Genomic DNA, 13,434 nt, shown 5'->3' on the forward strand with positions numbered 1-13,434 from the left:
TTTCATCAGCTGTGTAAGGAGTCCTATGTGGAAATTTGGGTTAAATAGCAACATGGTTCCAATTTACTCCATTGATGTGTTCCGGCTGCTGACAGATGGGCCTCCTACCCATCTGCCCACTCTGGCTCCAAAGCCTGGACTGGGCATCTGCTTTGGGGTGTGTCACCTGAAAACCACAGGTGTGCTTAAAGGATTTATAACTTCAGAAAATCACACCCAAGGCCAGCATATAAAGACATTTCACACACACACACACACACACACACACACACAGAGTGCATAAACATGGCAGGGAACATTTGAGGGAAGGACAGAGGGAAAAGGACAGATGGGAGAAGGAGCAGAGCAAAACTATTGCCGAGGCATTTGAAAGAACTGGCCCACAATGTCAGCAAGGACAAAAGATGTAAACGATCACATATTTTTTAGAACTAATTATATAATATGGTCTTAGTGAGTAGCAACAACTATCTAAGAATGCTCAGAAATATTATTTGGTTAAAAATAAGCTGAGAAATTATTCACTTGCCTTACTGATAATTTAGTCTCACAGAGGAAGAGGATGGGCCAGGGGCACTCTGGATAAAATTCTTAAGATAGTAGAAAATAATAGGAATTTGGGGTGCTTCATCTTTCATCCTTTCATTCAGAAAAAAAATGTAACATGTTCCTACCACCATGGCACTGGCCATCAATCTCACGATTAGGATCTGATCTACCAGGTGGGGGTGGAGTCTAGCAATCAGCTTTGTTAAAGCAACACAGTTTGTCCTGAAGCATAACCAGAGTAGAGAACCACCAGCTGGGTGCTAGAGCTCCAAAGGTAAATGAGTAGATGGGGAAGTCCTGGCCTGTAAGTAGGGGGTGGTTCCCTGAATGATGAACCTGAATTTACAAATCCAACTGCAAGGGAAAGTTAGGATTTGCCCCCTATGACCTGAGAAACTACGGAGTATTTAATTTATTTATTTTATTTTTTTATTTTTAAAGATTTTATTTATTTATATATGACAAACACCAAGAGAGAGGCAGAGACATAGACAGAGGGAGAATCAGGGTCCCTGTAGGGAGTCCAATGCAGGACTCAATCCCAGGACCCTGTGAACACATCCTGAGCCAAAGGCAGACATTCAACTGCTGAGCCACCCAGGTGCTCCACTATGGGGTATTTTAAAAAATGGGAAAGTTCACAATAAAGAAATAAAGGGAAAGTGATGATGCATTTGGAAAGCATTTTGCATGAAACACACACACACACACATACACACACACCCCTAAAACAGGTTCACAAAAGAATACCTGAATGCATGTAATACATTTTTAGCTTTTCTACTCAATTCTATTTCATTCATTTTAAAATGCTGGCCATAAAAAAAATAAATAAAAAATAAAATAAAATAAAATGCTGGCCATAGTCTACTAAAATTGATTTGTGAATCACCATTCTGAAAAATATTAGTCTAGAGAAATCTCAGTGAATATCTGTAAAGTGCCCCAGGGGATTCTAAGGACCAGCACAAACGATGGGAAAGATACAGGTCCTATACAAAACAATTTAAAAAGTGACACAGAAGAGATTCAAAGATGTGAAATCACTGAGTGGGCCAAGACTTGTTGTTGTTGTTGTTGTTGTTGTTGTTGTTTGCTTTAAACTTTTTAATTTTTTTCTATAGGATATAAAAACGACACCCAGAGTAGATAACATAGTGTAATGAATTTACTGTTCCCATCACCTTCTTCAACATTTATCAATACATGATCAGTCCTGTTTCATCTCTACTCTGACCCACTCTCTACTTCTTTCAGATTATTTTGAAGCATATTTCATTTTTTTTGTTTTAAACTTTTTTGAGTGGGCCAAGACTTGTGAAAAATACCAATGACAGCCAAATTAGCTTTCTCAGAGTCAAAACCACACAGGAAGAACAGGTGCACTGCCTGGCTCACAAGGCCCATCAAACCTGATGGGATCATAGAAGGCAGAGAAAAAGCACAACAGATCAGCTCAACAGATCAGCTCCTATCCTACTGCAGGCTTCTCTCACATGGAAGACAATCTCTAACCCGGAAAGAATAGAATAATCACAGCTGCCTGGAGCCCAGGGTAGCTAAGGAGGCATAAAGTCAGCACTCAGTTGTTTGGAGTTCATGTTTGTGGCCAAAAAAACAGTCATATCTCAACAGAATAATCATTGCTACTACAATTGAGGTTCTGTATATACCCTCATTTAATCTTCGAACACCTCCCTGGGGTATTACTTTCCCTACTTTCCGGATGACGAAGATTAAGTGGCTTTCCAAATCCACGAGGTTATGAAGTGGCTGACTTGGGACTGGAACTCATTAAGAATGCAAAGCTCACATTCAGTCCTCTGCTCAGAATGTACAGGTAACACTGCTTGAAACTGGAGGAATCACCAGAAGACAATTCTGTGTTATGATAACCTAGTTCATATTTTTCTGTCTTAATCTCCATGACCAGGAAATATCTGATCAAGGGCTTGTTAGGTCCAAATGTCCCAGGTCTAAGGGATGTAACAGTCAATGTGTGAGATGTGTCCCTGATTCATAAGGCCTCTGAGGTCTGGCCAGAAATCACACAATCCCTACTGTGAATTATCCTTCGCAAATATGTGCTTGCCTCTTAGAAAAGAAAGTAAGGATCTTTAGTTTATGCATTAGGAAATCCACTCTGGAACTTTCCTTGGGGCCATATGCAGCCTCATCAGTCTACTTTCTGCCACTATATACACTCCTCATTCAACGAATATTCCCTATTGGGATCTACTGTGTGCCAAGCCCTATGCTAAGGGCTCTAATACATACTGCCTCAATTAATCTCCTTGTCACTTTTGAGGCAACGATTAATATTTTGGCTGATTGGTAGGTAAAAAAACTGAGACATGGAGAAGTTATGTTGTTTGCTTGTTGTTGATTATTTAAAAGGATAGAGTTGGGATCTGAAATGAGGTGTCATGGTACAGGGCCCTTTTCTCTATATTATTGTCACACTTCTTTGCATTTGTTCACGCTTCTCCTTCCACCTAGAAGGTCCATAGCTCCTCACCCCGGGGGGAAGACTCCTCCTCATGCCTTTCTGTAGCTCTTCCTGGACTTCTGTGATAGGATTAACAACTTCTTTAGCCTCATTAGCCTCCACATATATACGTCTAGCAAGTCTCTTACCTATTGTTTTGCAGTTATCAGTTTTTGGTCTTGTTGCTCATAGTAAACTCTGGGATCTGTGAGCGAATACTGCATCCTATTTACCCCTGTGACCCAGCAAGAACCCAGTGGTGGCAGAGACAAGGTACTCTGCAGATGTCTGCTGAGTTGTTTTGTGGAAATACTAGGCTGGTGCACCAGATGGAGAAAGTGGTATCAGTTGCATCAGTAGAAAAGGCTGGAGAGTTATTTATACAACCTTAGCCTAGGGTCACGTGAGGTATTATCCTAATATATATTCAAATATCACTCATTAGGTGGATCATCCATAGGTGGATTTTTGCAATAGCATATGACAAAAATAAAAGCTAACATATGTAACTTTCATGTGCCAGATTTCATATTTATCCTACTGTGATATGTATTATTATTCCATAAGTTTTGGGTGGAGAGATAGGGTCAGCATGGTAAAGTGACTTGGAAGTTGCAGAAATGGCATCCAGGCCAGGTCTGCTGGAATCCACCAATGCCCTCTTCCCACTGTGGTGTGGAGTGTGGAGTGGCTGTGGGGTGCTGAAATCTCCTTCTACTGAAAGGAAACAGTGTCTCCCACGTTATAAGCAGCAATTTAGAAATGGGGAAGTTGCCACACAGATGCCACATTCCACACCCCCAGGGTGCTGTTTCTATCAATTAGTCCAAGACATGCCTTGGATTTGCGCGTGCACAGCCTACAAGGTCACAACAGAGGACTACAAAGATGGGCAGGGGAGACTACTGATCCAGAGGAGCTCTCTCAGTTCCTTCCTCTGTGCTGTTATCACCTCGAAAGCATCAGTTATCCCCCTCGAGACATCATTTGAATCCTTTCACAAGTTCCCTCTAACCCAGACCTGTACAATCTCAAGTGAACCTGCCCTCCTCCTGTATACCTGATCTCTGAAGCAATAAGGGTGTTTCCACTGTGGGGCTTTGGCTTGCTCCCCTTGGGAGCCTCAGGACTACTCTCTTCCCTTGTCTTCCTGGGGCAGATTCATGATCTTCTCTGGGACTTGAGGGCCTTACCTCTAAATGGTAACAAAAGTAATTTACTGCTTCTCCAGATCTCTTGATCTAGTTTTAACAGGATTTGAATGTCCTTTGAAGAACTACCTATAAATCCCTTGGGGAATTCCTTAAATAGTGCTGATTTGGATTCAATAGAGTGGGATGAGGCCTGAGATTGTGCAACTAGAGCGAGCTCCCAACTGATGTTCATGCATCTGGTCCACAGCCCCTTTGAAGACTGAGGCTTTAGGGCCTTTCAAACAGTGGATGCAATTTCCCTTCCTTCTCAAGTCTGGGCTGCTCCCATCCTCCATTACCACCCTCCTCTTGGCCCTGCATTGCTCCTATTCCCCAGGTTCTTCTAGATTCCCTTTCCCTTCTAAAATCAAAGGTTCATCTCACTCCCACTTCCATCTTCCCTTCTCAGTTGTCTGATTACAGGTAGATGGGTTTTTTTTTCTTTCATTTTTTTTTTAATTTTTATTTATTTATGATAGTCACAGAGAGAGAGAGAGGCAGAGACACAGGCAGAGGGAGAAGCAGGCTCCATGCACCGGGAGCCTGACGTGGGATTCGATCCCGGGTCTCCAGGATCGCGCCCTGAGCCAAAGGCAGGTGCTAAGCCGCTGCGCCACCCAGGGATCCCTTTTCTTTCATTTTTAAGTGGGATTTTTAAAATTTAAATTTTACCTTGTTAACCTACAGTGCAATATTGGTTTCTAAAGTAGAATTTAATGATAAATCACTTACATACAATACCCAGTGCTCATCACAACAGGCGGCCTCCTTAATACCCATCACCCATCTAGCACATCCCCCACCACCTCCCTCCATCAACTCTTGTTTGTTCTCTATCCTTGACAGTCTCTTTTAGTTTATTACCCTCTCTCCTTTCCCCTGCCCTTCCTATATGTTCATCTGTTCTCTTCAATTCCATATATGAGTGAAATCATATGGTATTTGTCTTTCTCTGACTTACTTCACTTAGCATAATACACTCTAGCTCCACCCACATTGTAGCAAATGGCAAAAGTTCATTCTGTTTGATGCCTGAGTAATATTCCACTGTATGTATATGCCACATCTTCTTTACCCATTCATCTGTTGATGGACATTTGAGCCCTGTCCATTGTTTTGGCTGCTGAATACACTGCTATAGACATTGGGGTGTATGTACTACTTCAAATCTGAATTTTTTTTTTCAAATCTGAATTTTTGCATCCTTTGGGTAAATATGTAGTAGTGCAATTGCTGGGTCATAAGATAGATCTTTTTTAACTTTTTAAGGAATCTCCATATTTTTTTCTAGAGTGGCTGCACCAATTTGCATTCCTAATAGTCTAACAGGGTTCCATTTTCTCTGCATCCTCACTAACATCTATTAGTTTCCTGTGTTTTAATCTTAGCCATACAGGTAGAAGTTTAAGGACTAAGGTCCCCTCCCCATTCACTGGACCCAGGTGCTGAAAATAAAGCAGTAAGTTCTGAATTCCAAACCAGACTCCAGGTCTTCCCACTGAGGCAGCCCCACAGAAAAGCATCTCCTGCAGACATGCTATCCACATCAGGAAACCACAGGCAAGGCCAACAAAGGGACTTGCAGAGACTGATGTTATGTTGGGCTATTATCATATCATACTTTGGTCCTTTCAGAAAAATCAGAATCAAGTTAGAGGCCCAGAAACAAGGCCCAGGTCCCCTTGCTACCTAAGGATAGGTCCCAACATTTTGAGGTTGAACTTTGTCTTGGTGCAAGTCAATGCTATTTGAATAGTCCTTTTCAAACCATATCCCAGAGAGTTTGACAGGATGTTTATAAATGGTACCAAAAGGGAATGAGGTGTGGGCTGATAAGTCTGTGAAATGATGACTTAAAGCAAAATTTGTTTTGTTTTGTTTTGTTTTGTAGCTGAAGGAATTTTCAAAGCTTTTCAATATGCCAGAGTGCACTGCCAGTCTCCAGGAAAAGGCTATAATAGACATTTCCCAAATTTATGTGTCCAAGGAATGTGGGTTTTTTTTGTGGAGCAAATCTTGTGGCTCATGCTTTAAGGAACACAGTTGGGGAAATATTAAAGTTGAATCATATAAGCTAAGACCACATGTTGAGAGAGAAACGTTTCAGGGTTGGGGTAGTAAAGATATGCTTTTACACAAAAACATATACACCATGCCTACAGTCTCCATTCTCAGCATAAATTAAGAAAGGTAAACCAGAAAGACAAACCCTCACTCCTTCCTGGCAGATCTGTAATCCTTTGGAAAACATTTTGGTGTGGGGCCATGGGAAAAGTGGGGGGAGAACAAACCCAGGTACAGATGAAGAATTGAAAGGATAAAGCCTAGAAGGAGTGTTATTAGATCTTTATATCTCATTTATTTTCATCCCAGGATAATACCATGACTCACATATATGCGGGGGGGTGGGGATATACATATTTAAATAAATAAAATAAAATAAAAATAAAAATAAAATATATGTATATATAGGGATTCTCCCTTAGCATCTGATAGTACTATGTTTAATGAAAATCGACAAGCCATAATTTTTACATGATTTGAACCTCAAATCACTACCTGTTACTTTTCTCTAACAGTTCATGATTACAAAAATAATCAATAATTAGAAGAAAAAACCCAATAGTTTGTAAAAAGTGATTCTGAAAGAAAGCTTAGGGTCATCTAAGATTTTTAAAAGTCTAAACTGTTCAATTTGATTTTTAGTAATGTTTTACTTTTAAGTAAATAACTAGATATTGACTAAACCGTAGGGCTGAAGATGGTCTTTAGACTTTGAACCCCTGTAAAGTTACCATGAAACTACTGAAATGTTCTGAAAAACTAACCATCCCCTCCCACCCTGTTTACAGTACCTACGGTTTATAAGTACTTTAAGGAAAGCAAAACACTAACATTTATTGAATAGTTACTATATCCCAGGCAGGGTGTTAGCAGCTTCCTATATGAGTGTGTCTTATTGGTTCAGGCTTATTGAAGCAGGGAATGTTAGAGATATAAAATGATTTGCCCAAGATCCTATAATGGAAGGGACAGAGCAAGAACCCCTGGCATCAAATACCTGTGCCAGGGTTCTTTCCTACCCGCCACCTTCTACCCCCACTCCCTCGCCCAACTGGAGTGGGTAAGGGGTCAGAGCAGGCCCCTGCAGGGTGTGTTTACTCCCATCTGCTCTGCTCCACAGGCGTTTTATGTCTCCGTGTAGCCTCAAATTGAGAATCTCCAAGCTGGGAAAGATTTATGCCATGACCAGGCAACTCCTTCCCTAACTAACACAATAATCAGAGGGAGATCCCAGGTCCAGTGATCTAGTTAGAGGTGAAAATGAGAAGTGAATCTCATAGGCATATGGATCTTCATGAAAAATCAATTTGTGTATGCCAACCACTTGGCCATCACACCAGGGACGACTGTCTCCTTACTTCGTGTCTCTGGCAGTGAACAAGGACATGTTTTCAACCTGTGGGGTGTGCATCTAAAACTTACCTGGGACTTTTGGTTAAAAAGACTACACCCCACTTCCAGGGGCCTTCCTGTGGTTGGCGGGGTGGGAAGGACCTGGGCTGCAGCCCTCACCACAACCCAACTTACAGATAAGAAGCCCGGTGATCTCTGAAGAGCGCTAGTCCCAGCCCCAAGAGGGTGAGCACCATCAGCTTTGCCATGGCTTGGACAGGAACGCAGGCCTGGGCCGGGCTGAGACGCAGACTGTTGGAAACTGAGCTGTGGCAGCCTGAGCCCAGTTAGGGCTGCCCGGATTGCCCTCCCCACCCCTCCCCTCCCTCTCTGCAGCACCAGGGCACTGGCTTGAGATCAGCAGCAGAGGCCGGGAGCTGTGTGCTCCCCAGAGGCTTTAAAGAGAAGAGAGGAACAGTTGCCTAGACTGGGCAAGAGGGGGAGAGCATGCTGGTTGGTGGAAATGGAGAGCTGTGGGAAAAGAGAGCCAGGCTTTGATGAGCACTTGCTTTGTGGCCACAAGGTCCTAATCCCTGTGGGTCAGAGGAGTTCATGTAATGCAATCCCCGTGACTCAGCGAATAAAGGCACAGAGGAAGAAAGGACTGTGATTAGAACCCCCAAGGTCTCACTTTCTTCTCCCCAGGCTACTGCTATCAAACATCTGGATTTCAAGCATCTCAATCTCTGAGCTACACTCCTGACGTTACAGCTCAGTAAATACATCACTGCAGTGTTCATTCATTACAGGCTCTCATGCACAGTTATTGAGTAACTGCTATGTGCTAGAAATCCATCAGATGTAACACTACTGCCTATATAGTGCTGTAGGTGATGCATGGAACCATTATGGATGTACACATATTCTATAGAAAAGAAAAAGTGGAAATGAAAGATAAGGAATACTGAGGTGTCATTTACAGGATGGGGATCAGGAAACCTCAGTTACAGGGACATCTAAGCAAGGCCAGAAGGGAGGTGCCTCTGCACCCAATGTCTCCTTTCTCTTCTGTTACCATGAAAGAACTATTTCCTGCTTTACTAAATGCCAGACATTGCCTTTCTTTCTTTCCTTCTCAAGGATGTTGGTCCCACGTGCACCTTTTCTCTACTGTAACATCCATCTATTCCTCTTTTCTGGAATAATGCTATCAGATACCAATGTGCTCTAGTGTCACAGTTTTCTGGGGTAAATGCTCTTTGACCCCACATTCTAACTCTTCTCTCTTTCTCTGTTCCTCTCTCTCTCTCCAGTTTTTTTTAAAAAGCTCTGAAAGATTTGCCACCAGTTGCTGCTTCCATTTTATCACCTCTTGTTACAGAGTAATGATGGCCACAAAATCTTTGATACTTCTCCTATCGAGAAGTGGGTACAGGATCTCTCCCCTCAAGTGGGTGCTGACTCTGTGAATGCCTTAACTCATAAAATACAATGATGCTATTCAAGTTTGCAGGGACAGCCTTAGAGAGCAACATCTTCCACCTCCTGTCTCTTGGAACACTTGCTCTTAAACCATGAGCTTCTGCGTAATAAATCTGATCACCCCATTGGAGTTTTCACAGGAAAGTTTCCAAACGTGGAGAGGGAAAGTGGCCAGCCCTCTAACCATCTACATCAAGGTGGCAGACATATGAATTAAGTTTTCTTGGATGCTCCAGACTAGTCCAGCTGCCAAATGAATACCATTGAGTCACTCAGTTGACACCTTGTGGAGCAGAAGAGTCTACCTGCTGAGCCCTGCCCAAATTTCTTCCTCATTGTTTATGAGTATAAGAAAATGATTGTTTGGTTCAGCAACTAACTTTAGGGAGTATCTCTAATCTCTCATTCTCTATTTAACCCATTCTAAAATAGCTTGTGTTCCTTTGACTCAAGAATAGAATTTGCTCTTATTAATATAATAATATAATATCCATGTTACCAAATCTGGTGGTTACTACTCTTCTATAACCATACTCAACTTGTAACCACATTGACTACAAATTGCCACGCCCTTTTCAAGTACCACCTCTCTTGGATTCTGTGATCCACCCTTTCCTGATTTTTCCCCTACCTTCCTCATCTTCTCTGCAGGGCACTCCTGTCACTGACCTCTAAATGATGAAGCCCTAACACTTGTTCTAAAATTTCTTTCTACATTCTTTCATGAGACGATCCCATCAACTCCATTGGATTTAAAAACCATCAGTATGCTAGTGTTTCCAAAATGTACACAACTAGCTCAAGCCTATGACTGTGGCTCTAATAAATAATCCTTGATATTTCTAGCTAAAGTAGCAGCCTCGTCTCCAGCATCCTTTTGATATTATCCCATAGCTCTCATTATTCATTGTTCTTGAAATCATCTTGTTAATATACTTATACATTTGTGGTCTGTTGCTGCCTAATGGAATAGAAGCTCCTTGAGTTTGGGGGTTTTATCTTGTTTCAGCCACTATGACCTCAAATCATAGAAAGCCTGGCAAAGAGTGGTCCCTTATTAAACATTAATGACTGTTGGCTGGTGAGCACTCACTTTGTGCTTACTGATTAGCTGCCTGGTTTATACTCCCACTGGGATGTCTAATAGTTTTCTTAAAATGTGTCCATACTAGAACTCTTGATTACCCACCCCAACAGGTTATGTCTTCCAATCTCCCACACTTCAATAAATGGCACGTCTACCATCCAGTTGCTCAAAAGCTTGAAACTTAGGCATCTTCATTCACCCATCCCTTTCTCTAATAGCTCTTTGCACCAAATATATTAGTCAATCCCACAGGTCTTCCTTCTGCATTAATTATCTATTGCTGCACAACAAATTATATCAAAATCGAGCAGTTAAAAACAACAGACATTTATTATAATTTCTGGAGTTCAGTGACTTAGGTGTGGCATAACTGGATATCTCTGGCTCAAGGTCTTTCATGAATTGGCAGATGAACTGTCAGCCAGAATTGTGATGGTTGAATTTATGTGTAAACCTGATTAGACTAAGGGATGCCCAGCTAGCTGGTAAATTATTTCTTGGTGTGTTGTGAGTTTCAAGGAGAGATTAGCATTTGAATCAATAAACTGAGTAAAGAAGACCAATCTTCATTAAAATTCATAAGCATCATCCAATCCTTTGAGGACCTGAATAGAACACAAAGGTGGAGGAAGGACAGATTCTCTTTTTCATTACTTCATCTGGAATATCCATCTTCTCCTGCCTTTGGATATCAAAGTTTCTGACTCTTGGACCTTCAGACTTGGGAACTTATACCAGTGGCCCCCTCATTTCTCAGCCTTCAGACTGGACTGAATTATACCACTGGCTTTCCTGGCTCTCCAGTTTACAGATCATGGCATACCTTATCATGGCATACCTCAGCCTTCATAATCATGTAAGCCAATTCCCATTATAAATATCTCTATCTATCTATCATCTATCTATCTATCTATCTATCTATCTATCTATCTATCTAATCTATCTATCATCTATCTATCATCTATGCTGTTGGTTTTATTTCTATGGAGAATCCTGACTAGTATAGCTGTACCCTCATCTGAAGGCTCATCTGGAGTCGGGTGGAAGAGGTAAGATCAGCTTCCAAGATCACTCACATCATTCTTGGCAGTCTTTGGTGTCTTGCTTTAAGAGCCTTTCCACAGAGCTGTAGCATAATAAAGTAGTTGAGTTCTTCCAGGGTGAGCAAACTAACAGAGCAAGAGAGCATGCTGCCAAAATGGAAGCCACAACCTCACCATAAAAGTCACACTTTTAACTTCTGCCATATTCTCTTTGGTAGAAGCAAACAACTCCAGTCCACATTTAAAGGCAGGAGAATTAAGCTCCACCTCTCGAGGGAAGGCATACCAAAGAATATGTGACATATCGTTAAAACCACAACTTGCAAATAAATATTGAATCAGCCACTTCTTTCCACTTCCACTGCCATCACTCTGATCTGGGCTACCATTGTCTGTCTCTAGGCTAAAAAAAAAAAAAAAAAAAAAAAAGCCAAACAAAAACAACAACAACAACAAAAAAAGCTTCTTCAGTCCTCTCCCTGATCCCCAATCCATTCTCCTCACTGCAGCTGTATTACTATAGCTCTTAAAAATGCAAGTCAGGTAATATAATTTCCCCATTTCTCATTTTACTTTCTTATCATGGCCTGAAAGGCCATACAAGATCTGGGCCTGTGCCTATCATTTGACCTAATTTCTTATCATCCACTCAGCATAATGTTCCAGCAACTTTAATCTTCCTATCATTCTGTAAACATGTCAGGCTTATTGCACCTCATCATTTTTGCATTTGCTATCCTTTGGCTAGAATGCTCTCCCCACCTTTACCTGTGGCCTGATTGCTCCTTGAGCTTTTCTTTCCTGTCATTCAGGTATTACCTGAGAGGCCATTTTCGATGTTACTCTCTATAATAGCCTCCCCTTTCATGCTCTGCCCACCACCAGTCACTAAGACCCCACAGCTGATATGAAATGATTGGCATCAGTACAGAGTTACTGGCTTTTAGAATAGGGGCATAACTCTGTTCTAGTTGATAAATACTTCCTCAGACACCACTCGCCCCTGCCCAAAGGTCCTCCACAGCGCTGACCATTCCCCTTCCTCTAGAACTCTTCCTCCTGCCTCCCTTCACATGTACATTGTCATAATCAAGCAATTAAGGGGTTATCGCCTGCCCTGAAAGAGTTTCCAGGACTCTTCTCCGACACAGTGCCCCAGTCAACTGTGACTGAGGATATGCTATATGAGTTGTTGAGGACTCCATCATCCCTGCCTTCACTCAATGAACCATCTTGTTTATCTGTTTACTTATAGGCAGCCCTGCCCTCCCTCACTAGTACGGAAACTTGAAGAGGGCACAGACCTTGACTAATTTGTCATCTACCTTCTCTTCAACTCCTAGAACAGTTTCTGGCATGGTAGGTGCTCAAAATTTTGGAGAAGGAAGGAAACAGTAAACAAATGGCAGGGAAAGGGGCATAAAGGAGGAGGAGCAGGGACTAGAGGGTGAATTGGGAAGTAGACAAGAGATGCTATGCCTTCCTTCTTTGACCCAGTTAATTTATTAACTTACTAAGTTATTTATTGAGTAAGTTAAACAATATATGAATATCCTTTCCAGTTTATTCTATTCTATGAGATTGTAGAGCAGTCATTCTGAATTTAAAACCTTCAGCCCTAAATAGTTTCATGAATAAATCTTCAAAACATTTAAGGAAGAAAAAATAATTTTTAAATAACTCTTCCAGAGAATAAAAAATGTCTTTCTCAACCCTTTTATCAACCAACATAACCTTGATGCTAAAACCTGACTATTTATTACAAGAAAGGAATATTAAAGTTATAGCCAATATTTATTATGAATATGAACATTAATATCTTAAAGAATTAGCCAATTGATTCTACAACATATAAACATATAATATACTGTAACCAAATGAAGTATACACCCAATATACAAGTTTGGTTTAGAGCTTTAAATAAATCATATACATGATAGAATAAAAAAGAAAAATAATATAATTATTTCAATAAATGCAGAAAAAATATTAAAGACTCTTAATAAATTAAAAATGGAATTAAAATGCTCTAATCAAAGAATAGTAACCAAAAGGGAAAAGCTATAGCAAAATATTTGATGAAAAGTTGAAAGCTTTCCCAGGTGATTGTGATAGAATTGCATATTATCACCTATATGCAATATTAAACTAGAGGAAATCAATCATTCAAAGATTGGAAAAGAAAGTCTGGAACAT

General features: G+C 41.0%; 1 protein-coding gene across 1 annotated transcript in view; it reads right to left on the minus strand.

Annotated features, from left to right (window-relative positions):
* The window catches only part of PON1 (paraoxonase 1), a 35,682-nt gene extending 27,532 nt beyond the window's left edge, over window positions 1-8,150 (minus strand). The window contains exon 1 of the mRNA XM_041727953.1: window positions 7,822-8,150. Within this exon, the coding sequence (XP_041583887.1) occupies window positions 7,822-7,895 (74 nt within the window). The 5' untranslated portion in view covers window positions 7,896-8,150. The remainder of the gene's footprint in view (window positions 1-7,821) is intronic.
* Window positions 8,151-13,434: the final 5,284 nt, after the last annotated feature.

This window comes from Vulpes lagopus, chromosome 13 (genome assembly GCF_018345385.1).
Source record: "Vulpes lagopus strain Blue_001 chromosome 13, ASM1834538v1, whole genome shotgun sequence".
Taxonomy (NCBI): Eukaryota; Metazoa; Chordata; class Mammalia; order Carnivora; family Canidae; genus Vulpes; species Vulpes lagopus.